Consider the following 10959-nt stretch of genomic DNA (forward strand, 5'->3'; position numbering starts at 1 on the left):
AATGCTTGTTCACATTGATGGGTTAAGGAAAGTCTGTCTAAAACCTGAGCTTATCTCCCAACCTGAGAGTCAGGATGGAAACACGGAAGGAACTCTGGGCTGGAACCTAGAAGCTAGGGTTGAATCCCAGCTCCACCATCTAGTTATCGTGTAACTCTGGCCGCACTGGTTAACTTCTGAGTCTAAAGTAGGACACTGAGACTCACCCCAGCCCCCTGAACATTGTTATGAAATAGCATGTGTGCAAACACCGTTCTGAGCATACCCAGCAAATGTTAGGTTTCCCCTAACATTTGGAAATTCGGCACTTCCACATAGGACTCGGGAATTCTTCCTCTTTGGTGAATGCTCGCTAATCTAAGTGCCATAGTTCAAGTCTGCATCAAGTCAGGTCAAATAGAGATAAAACTTCCCACCATGTGTACCTGCCTAAAGGCACCAGTGTCCTGTGCATCATCACATTGCCTTTAACGTAAACTCTGCTGGGATGGAGTGTCCCAAAGAAGCCGTCACTGAGTCATGGGAGCAGGAGAGGAGATGGATGCTCACTTATTTGAGAGCCTGTGGCCGCAAAGTGCAGGGGCCGCAGAGATGGTTGACTGTGGTGGCCACTCTTAAACAGCTGGCCATCTGTGGCCATGTGGCTGTTTGCACCACCAACCATGCCACAGGGAAGGCGAAACAACAGGAGCTGTCACAGGGCTGAGAGGGCGCACAGTAGGGGCAGCAGAGAGGGGAGTAGAGGTTCCACCTGGACTTGACTATATGAGCTGTCTGTCTGCAACGCTCTTCACAGATTTTAAAAGATCCGTGTTGGATCATGTGTCCAACATTATTAAGAATATAAGGTCTCTCAGATAAAACCATGCACTGGTTTTGTGTTGGAAAAAAGGTAAAGTGAGCTTACACTATGCCGGATGTGATTTGGGAAGGACCTTGCGTGCCCATCACACACAGGTGCCTGGGGAGAGATTTGTTTCATTGAAGGCAGGAGGCAGATGTGTTGCATAAAATGTAGTTGCAGGAGGGCGTTCATAGGTTACCTGTTGAGCTCTTACTCCCTCTAAAATGGTCTTCATCTCATAGAGATGTTGCAGGGCCTGAATCGGATAGCGGATGTCAACACCTGAGCGTGGGGTGTGTGTGTTGGTACATCTGCTTTTGTGTCATTCTTCCTGGCCCCTGTGACTGGAGGCGAGGATTGGTGAGGGAGGCATTGAGTTCCTGTGCCCCTGAAGGTGGCTGACTGTGCTCAGGAAAGTGTTGAGGTCCTCCTGTGGAGCCAGAAAATAATCTTCGTCATCTGGGAGAACGTGAGCAGGGGCAGGGCTGAAAGAGGTTCCTAGGGCTGCCGTAACAAAGTGCCACAAACTGCTGGTTGAAAAGAACAGACATTTATTCTCAGTTCTGGAGGCCAGCAGCACAAAATCAAGGCATCAGCAGGGCCATGCTCCCTCAAAACCTATCAGGAAAGCCTACTTGCCTCTTCCCTGCTTCTGGGGTTTGCTAACAATCTTTGGTGTTCCTTGGCGTGTAGACGCATCCCTCCAGTCCTCCATCTTCACGTGGCCTTCTCTCTCTGTGTCCAAATTTCTCCTTTTCATAAGCACACAGTCATAGTAAATGAGAACTCACCCTATTAGCCTCAGTTTAACTTACCTCCGTAAAAACCCCCTTTCTACATAAGGCCGCATTCACAGGTACTGTGGTTAGGACTGCAACAGATCTGATTTGGGAGACACAGTTCAGTCCATAGCACTATCTCATTGCTTGTAGCAGAACTTTCATCACATTGTTTTCCACAGTGACCCATAAATTTGCTCCCCGACAGTCTCCTTGAAAAAGAAAGAGATCACCCAAACTCCCAAATGCCCATTTGGAGGTCGGTGGTAGCAGAACAGTTTGGTCTTGTACCCTGCGGCTCTCTGTCCCTCCACAGTGAGAATTGAAGTCCGACTGAAAAGTCTGTGGAGGAAGCTCTAATTTTATTTCTAGGCTCTATGGACTTTAGGAAGAATCTCAGACTTGGGCAGGCAGAGAAGTTTTCAGTCCATCAAGAAGAGATTTTTAAAAAGTGCTTATTTTGTTTTTGCTCAAAGCACACCACGTTGGGAAAATATCACAGGTTGGGTTTTACTGATTTTTAAAGTTAGCAAAGAAATGGGGAATGAGTTTGACAACGCCTGGTCCTTTCTGATATTTGAGGATCCTGAAGCTCTTTGGAGAGAGATGCTTGGAAGGGAGAAGGGAGGTGGAGAGGACAGTAGCATCTTCTAGCTCTCTGGGCCAAGCACATGTTTCCAGAGCTTTATATGGTCCCAGGGGTGGGTCTGGGCATTCTTTTCTTCTTTTTTAAAATTATTGTTTAAGTATTACATGTAGTATTACATATGTCTCCCTTTTTCCCCATTGGCCACCCCCCAGCACATTCCCTCACCTCCCTAGTATCTGTGTCCATTGGTTATGTTTATATGCATGCATACATGTCCTTTGATTGATCTCTTACCCGCCTCCCTCCCCTGCCTTCCCTCTGAAGATTGATGGTCTGTTCAATGCTTCTCTGTCTCTGGATGTATTTTTGTTCATCAGTTTATGTTGTTCATTATATTTCACAAATGAGTGAGATCGTGTGATATTTTTCTTTCTCCGACTGGCTTATTTCGCTTAGCGTAATGTTCTCCAGGTCCATCCATGCTGTTGCAAATGGAAAGAGTTCTTTCTTTTCTTTTTTTTAAAAAAAAAAAAATATATTTTTTATTGATTTCAGAGAGGAAGGGAGAGGGAGAGAGAGATAGAAACATCAATGATGAGAGAGAAGCATTGATCGGCTGCCTTCTGCACACATTGTGCCCTGGCCGGAATTGAACCCGGATCCTTCAATCCGCAGGCCGACACTCTATCCACGGAGCCAAACCAGCTAGGGCTGAGTTCTTTCTTTTTTACAGCAGTGTATTCTTAATTGTGAAATCATACTTTGGAGTTGCTTACAATGCTAAACTTCAGGAATCACAGGCATACTGGCCAAATCTAGTTAGATTTCAGCTTTTTGTTATGGTTGTAAAAGTGTAAGCTGCTGAGGAAGTGGCATGAATATTCTTTGTTGGAGGCACATTAGGAAAGTCAGCTAAGCCCATCGCAGGATCTTAGCTTCTGGGTGAGGCCATTAAGCCTGTTGTAATGTAAAGACCTACTGCAGCCAATGTGTTGTGCCGGAAGCTGGTCCATCCTTGCTGCTTGACACAGTCGCTGCAGGAAAGAAACATCTGCACAGCATATGTTTCAAGGGACCTGGCGTATATAGCATACTGTTCTTAATATGTTTGCTCCCCTTAGCGCTATGTGTTTTAACCAAGGTCACCTCTCCGAGAAAGGTTGTTTCCCCAGGTAGGGATTTTTCCCTGAAGTTAGGGAGGGGATAAAACCCCTTAACTAAGTGCCAGGCGGGTAGTTAATCACTTTAACTACAAACAATCACACTTAAGCTACATAATCTTTACTCCCTGGAATGGAGATAAGAAACACCCTAACCTTTGCAATAGAAATTGACAGGATTAAAATCAACTGGTATAAATACAGATGTAACAAGACAATAAACACCAGAACTTGGCCGGAGCTCTTAACCAGAACTTCGCTGGAGATCCTGGCTAGAGGTCCTGACTAGGCTGCTGATCAACTGAAGGCTGTCTCCGTGTCATTCCCTCTTTGCCGCCTCCGTCCACACCTTTGGGGACCCATGGACCTGCTGGGGTTGGACCCCAGCAGTGTTGGTTTTCTGGTGTAGCTGTGGAACTTCATTTTAAGTCATTTGGGGAGGTAGCTGTTCAAACCCACAGTTCTGATCACTGCACATCTTACATTTTGACACTGCATTTTGGGCATCTGCTAACGAACTCCAGGTGCATGCTGTAGAATGTAAGGGGTGTTTCAGATGAGCAGGCTTGCCAAAAAAGGCCTGCCTGTGTGTTTTTCTGTCAGTAGCCACATTTCCCCCTCCGTCCTTGATACCTTCTACTAATTCTGTCAATAGAAGAATTAATCCCGCCCCCTTCTTCCTTGACACCTACTACCAAGTGTTATCACGAGCATGTTTTCCCATGACCGGCGGCATGATACAGGGTCTGGAAGCATTAACTTGAGCCTCTGGCGATGTCTTTTGCTCACCTCTGAAGGAATGCTCCATGCTCTGTCTGCAGATCTCTTCAGAGGTTAATATGTGTAGAAAAAAGAAAAGATTCCTTCTCTGTGGGGAAGTGAGTAACCATCAGCCATTGTCAAGGTTGTTCTTACACCTGGATGCTCATGCTTTGTAAGTCAAGGAGCTGTCACGGCAGCCTGGGAATACAGTGCTGTTTCTACTACAGTTCTCATTTTAAAAAATATGAAAAAGCAGGACATACAACTACTAACGCTGGGAAGGATGGCAAACCCCTGGCAGGGAAAGCTTGAGAGCTCTGCACAAGTGAACACCTGCAGCCTGGGGTTTAAGTCACAGCTTTGGGCTTGATGTGTCCACCTCAGCTTTATTTTTCTTGAATAAAATATAAAACTTTAAAAACTATAGGATTAAATGAATATATCATCTCCTAGATTATTTTTTTTTTTCTTTGCAAGTTTCATCAGAGAGTGGCAGATACTGCCTGGCTGCAGCCCACTGATCACTCACTTCCTGGCTGCCTCCCTAAACCAGCTTGCTCCCTGATATGACCGTGCTCTTTGCTCAGAGCAGTTTGGAGTGCTTTAAAAATCTGCTGTAATCCTGTGTTCCCCTTTCAGCTTGAAGCTGTTCAAGCCTGGCCAGGAAGCTGTGAAATACCAAGGTCCCCGGGACTTCCAGGCGCTGGAAAACTGGATGCTGCAGACACTGAACGAGGAGCCTGCCGTGAGTGCACAGAGGGCTCCCTCCCTCTCTTTCTTCCTACATTTCGGGGTAATAAAGAGGCCGGTTTAGGTGAAAAGTTAAGGATACTATTTTGAGACTACTTTTTACTTTTTTAGGACTCATTGATAGAAGATAAACTTTTTTTCCTTCTCAAATTTTTTTATTGTGTTAAAAAACACAACAAAAAATGTACTATCTTCACTGTTTTAAGTGTACAGTTTAATGGCATTAAATACATTCATCATGTTGTGCAAAAATCGCCACCATCCTTCTCCAAAACTGTCTTCATCTCTAAGACGGAAACTCTGTACAATTAAACACTAACTCCCCAACCCCCTTCCCCCAGCTCCTGGCAACCACCATTCTACTTTTTGTCTCTATGTTTTTAACTCTAAGTACCTTATGTAAGTGGAAAAAATTAACTTTTAAAAAACTTTTTATTATGGAAATATTCAAACATGTACAAAAGTAGAAAGAAGAGTCTAGTGCCGTGATGTCCAACCCGTGTGCCGCAAGAATTTTTAAAACATGCAATAGCTGACTCTCCCAGTAGATAGTTATGTGTGCCACGAGATGAAAAAGGTTGAAAATCGCTGGTCTAGTGAATGATGTCTGAGTGATGAGGAGTGTAATGAAGATGGTCCCCTGTGCCCATCCCCAGCTTCAACAAGTATCCCAGAGTGTGAATCCTTCCTTTTCTTCTCAACCTTCAGTCCGTAAGATGTTACTGGCTTTGCTGATATTGTAACTTAATACTCTTTAAAACTTTTAGTGTCTTAATTTCCTCCTTACACTAAGGGCAATATCAGGAAGTTGTGGAAACTGGGTGATTTCTGAGATATTTTTTAAAGACATTGCTGTGTGTAGAATGTTACTTACTGAAAAACATTTACAATACTCTCCTCTTTGACGTTGGGAGTCTTAATTTTTTTATGAGTCATTGTGATTGTAAATCATTCTTTACGTGTCCCTTCGAGTGTGGTGCTGACTGCTCAGTCCTCAGAGGCTCGGGGACCTTGGTGGTCTGTGGTATTGTATTGGTGAGGGACTGGAAAGGTGGCCAGTATTCCCATGCTGGATGTTTCTGACGAAAAATTTTAAGAGCAGCCAAAGTCTTTGAATGTGATTTCAATTTAAACAGGTGTTCACAGACTTAAAGGTTGTTTGTGCTCATGTGCGATTCCAGTCTTTGGGGGGCTCAGCTGCTACTGCTGTCATTTTCCAGGGTGTCTGTGTGGTCCTTCATGATGTGTCCCTTCAAGTGCAGTGCCAACTGTCAGTTCCCAGAGGCTCAGGAGACTTTGGTGCCTCCTACGTGCACCTGTATCTCACATCTTATAGTCTATGAGTATATGGTGAAGAATGCTGGAATGCGGCATTGAATAAGTTGACCAGAGGCTTGTCTAATTTAAGTAACATGGGAAACCACAAACCTCACAGAGAGTAATTTGCATCTCCATCTTGGCAAGAGAGCTGGGAGAGCCAGGTGCGACTTTCATGTAGATTTTAGCTTCAGATTGTTTTCTTTTGTGAAAATGTTCTCTGATGGGAGGAAGCTAATTTTAGAGAGGAGTTAATAGTTTCGAAAAGACTTTTAAAATAAACTTTTCACACAACATAACCCACAGTCTTCTACGTTGTCGTTATTTAAGAAACCCGCAGCCAGTATCAGGATGGCAGAGAGGCTCATCTGTGGGCCACTGAGCATCCCGTTCATGGGGGACAGCCATGTGTGGACTGGGACGGCCGTGCGTGGGGCCAGGGCCAGGCTCAGCGTAGATGTCCTGAGAAGCAGCGTCTTGTCTCAGTGTGGGAGGGCACGGTGCATGGAATCCACCCATCACCACCCTGGAATCACAGTTAACCCACTGGCCATATCTTAGTGCCTCAGAGCAATAGGGATCTCAGCCAACTGCTAGAAATAATGACTGTCCTTCCGGTAGAAGAGCTCATATATTCAAACTTTATATTGCAATCTGAAAACCTTTTCAGTTTGAACTTTGCTGTTTATTGTAAACAAGTTTTTTTTTTTAAGTTGTTATCTGTATTTATATCTATGTAACTTTGATATATACATTTTTATATTTAGACAGGATAAATTTAGATTTTTCCCCTGAGTGTATGGCAATATTAAAGAAACTCAAAGGGAAGAAAACCTACCATTTCTTACAGTCTGCCCCAATTTTTACATTTCCGTGTTTACATCTGTATTAAACAGTTATAGTCATATAAACATAGTTCATTTCATGAATGATCTTCTTATATAGTGATATTGTTTTTATACTGATCACATATCATGACAATGGATATTTAGTTATTTATAATTTTCTGTCATCAGAAGTGCTGTAAGGAACATGTTTATAAAGGACATTTTTTCCTACCTCTCAGGAATGTGTTTAGAATATATTCCCAGACATAAAATAGCAAGACAAAAAATAAATAAATAAATAAAAGCAAGACCACTTTTATGGCTCCTGATCAATATTGGCAGATTGTTTTCTTAAGAATCTAGAATGGGAAAAAGATGGCAGCTGGCAGGACGGAGGTGCGGGAGAGGGTGTGAGTGAGTGAGCGGGTGAAAGGGGAGTGTGTGGATATGTGTGGTGTGTGTGTGAGTGAGGGACAGTTAGATCCTGCAGGAGTATCAGGGGCTGGCAGACCAGGTTCTCCTGGATGGGGAGCCCCTGCCATCATTGCAGGCACTACCTGGGCTGCTGGGTTCGGGCACGGAGCCCACACCATATTGAAGGGGAGAGCGGCATCCTCTAGGAACTCATCATCACCATCACCCAGACTGGCCTTGGACACTGCTCAGGACCCTGCAGCCGCACCAGCCAAAGTCCTGCTGCCTGGCCTGCATGCAGACTTGCAGACCTTAGGACGTCCACTTCCAAGGGTACACGGCTCCCACATCAGTAAGTGGGACTTCCCTGCCCCGGCTGCCAACCTCCAGACACTGCAGTCGTGCTGAATCAGCACGCACGGGGCCCACTCACTCCCCGCCCTGGCAGGTGGCTTCCCAGTGCTTCTGGGAGCTGCCCCTGGGCGCACATGCATCCAACTAAGGGTGCACGGCCCCTGTAGCAAAAACTCGGACTTACCCCATGCTGGCTGCCAACCTTTGGACACCACAGTCACACTGAACCAGTGCACGTGGAGCCCCCTGACTCCCTGTCCCGGCAGGCGGCTTCCTGGTGCCTCTGGGAGCTGCTTGTGGGCACACAGGCATCCAACCAAGGGCACACGGCCCCTGTAGCAAAAACTCGGACTTCCCGCTCCCCAGCTGCCAGCCCACAGACACCACAGTTGTGCTGCACAAGCGCGCGGGCCGCCCTAGCCCGCTGCCTCGGCAGGCAGCTCCCGGTGCCTCTGTGAACCACTACAAGGCAAAAGCATACCCAACCAAGGGCGCAGGGCTCCTGCAGCAGAAGCTGGATCTTGCACCTCCCCGGCTGCCAGCATCCGGTCTCCATGGTTGCACCGCTCCAGCATGCAGGCCCCCTGAGCCCACTGCCCCAGTGGACAGCTCCTGGGTGACTGTAAGCCACTGCTGGGCACGCGCATACCCAACCAAGGGTGCACACTGCTCACGAATCAGAAACTGGGACTTCCCCCTCCCCGGCGTCTGGACACCACAATACGCCACAATCGCGCCGCTCCAGCGTGTGGGCTCCAGGAGCATGCAGCCGTGGCAGACAGCTCCTGGGCCCCTCTGAGAGCTGCCACTGGGCATGTGCCTCCCCATCCAAGGGCCCATAGCCCTCTCTGTAGGATCCACGACTTCCCCCTCCCACCTGCCTGCTCTGGACACGGTGAGTTACTGAGGACTCGCCTCCCCGGACAAGGTCACATGGCTTCAGCCACAGACACTGAGACTCCCACATCTCTAGCTGCTGGCTCCTGGACCCCCTCGCGATTCTCAGAGGGAAATCACTTGGGCCAGAGTCCCACTGCCTCAACTGCAGACTATGGGACAACTGCTCCCCATGGTCACAGGCTCTGGGACCTCATAGTGAATTGCAGAGTGACGCTACCTCAGCAAGAGTCACACAACACTGGCCAAAGTCACAGTACCTGAGCCTCAGGCCCCAAGACACCTTCTTCCCAGGCCATGGACTCCATGAAATCACAGTGAACATATACCAGTGAGACCTCAGACAACCCTTTCCATAAGAGCCGGAACCACTATCATATCCACAACAGCTTGCACAACGAAACCGGTGGTGAGTCACATTGCCAGACAATTCGTGGCGTGACTTCATCCACGAATGAGAAATCAACGTTCAAAACCCGACTACATCAGAAGATCCTAAATAGCACAAGTAGGGGGCTCCACTAGATCACCAAGCCCAGGGGATCTGAGAGACTGCACCACTGGGTCCCAAAAATCACCAACTACGTAGAACCACCCCCAAAAGAATCTGGATAGCAAAACAGTTGGATCTAAGACATACAATTAAAACAATACAGCAAAAAATGGGGAGACAAAAAAAACAACCCAATACCCAAAGGAAAGAAAAAGGGGGAATCACCAGAAAAAGAATGAAATGAAATGGAGGCAAGTAACTGGACAGAGAAAGAATTCAGAGTAATGGTTATAAGGATGTTTAAACGTCTGGAAGATAAATGCATACAATTCTATGAGAATTATAAGGAGCTGAATGATTATGTCACCAACATGAAAAGGAATCAGGAGTAGATGAAGAATGACATAGCTGCAATAAAGAACACAATGGAAGGCTTCAACAGTAGAGTAGTAGAAGCAGAGGACCACATCAGTGAGCTACAAGACAAGGTAGAAAAAACCACACAAACACAGCAACAACTGGAAAGAAAATTTAAAAAGCAGGAGGAGAGCCTAAGAGAGCTTTGGGACAACACGAAATGAAACAACATCCACATAATAGGGGTACCAGAAGGAGAGGAAGCAGAACAAGGAATAGAAAACCTGTTTGAAGAAATAATAACAGAAAACTTTCCTGATGTTGGGAAGAAAAAAGCCACACAAGTCCAAGAAGTACATAGAGTCCCAAATAAGATGAACCCAAAAAGACCAACACCAAGACACATCATAAATTGGCAAACATCAACAACAAAGCAAGAATCCTAAAGGCTGCTAGAGAGAGACAGACAGTTACCTACAAGGGATCTCCCATTAGACTGTCAAATGATTTATCAACAGAAACTCATCAGGCCAGAAGGGAATGGAATGAAATATACAAAGTGATGCAAAGCAAGGGAGGGAATCCAAGAATACTATACCCAGCAAGGCTCTCATTCAAAATTGAAGGTGAAATCAGGAGCTTCACAGACAAAAAAGGGATAAGGGAGTTTATCACTACCAAGCCAGCAATGCAAGAAATGCTAAAGGGACTGCTGTAAATAGAAGAAACAGAAAGGGAAGAAGGAACACAGGCATAAAGAATAAAAATGGTGACTAACAAGTACTTATCAATAATAACCTTAAATGTAAATGGATTAAATGCTCCAATCAAAAGACATAGGATAGCTGAATGGATAAGAAAACATGACCCTTATATTTGCTATCTATAAGAGACCCACCTCAGAACAAAGGACTCACACAGACTGATAGTGAAGGGATGGAAAAAAATTTTCAGGCAAATGGAAATGAAAAAAAAAAAAAAGAAACAGCTGGAGTAGCAATACTTATATCTGACAAAATAGACCTCAAAGTGAAGGCCATAACAAGAGATAAAGAGAGCCACTTCATAATACTAAAGGGAACAATTAAACAAGAAGGAATAACTATGGTAAACATATATGCACCCAATATAGGAACACCCAAATACATAAAAAAACCTTCTGGAAAAAAAAAACCTTCTGGAAGATATCAAGGGAGAGATCGACAGCAATATAATCATAGTAGGGGACTTAAATACCCCATTGACACCACTGGATAAATCATCTAACCAAAAAATCAGCAAAGAAACAGCAATCCTAAATGACTCACTAGAGCAGATGGACTTAATCGACATCTTCAGAATATTTCACCCCAAAGCTACAAAATATACATTCTTCTCAAGTGTACATGGGACATTTTCAAAGATAGACCACATATT

General features: G+C 45.3%; 1 protein-coding gene across 1 annotated transcript in view; it reads left to right on the forward strand.

The window, feature by feature from the left end:
- TXNDC5 (thioredoxin domain containing 5 (endoplasmic reticulum)) overlaps positions 1-10959 on the forward strand; it is a 30325-nt gene that overhangs the window by 1036 nt on the left and 18330 nt on the right. Inside the window, exon 2 of the mRNA XM_005886399.2 lies at positions 4774-4879. Within this exon, the coding sequence (XP_005886461.1) occupies positions 4774-4879 (106 nt within the window). The remainder of the gene's footprint in view (positions 1-4773; positions 4880-10959) is intronic.

The sequence above is a fragment of the Myotis brandtii genome, unplaced genomic scaffold (genome assembly GCF_000412655.1).
Source record: "Myotis brandtii unplaced genomic scaffold, ASM41265v1 scaffold982, whole genome shotgun sequence".
NCBI lineage: Eukaryota > Metazoa > Chordata > Mammalia > Chiroptera > Vespertilionidae > Myotis > Myotis brandtii.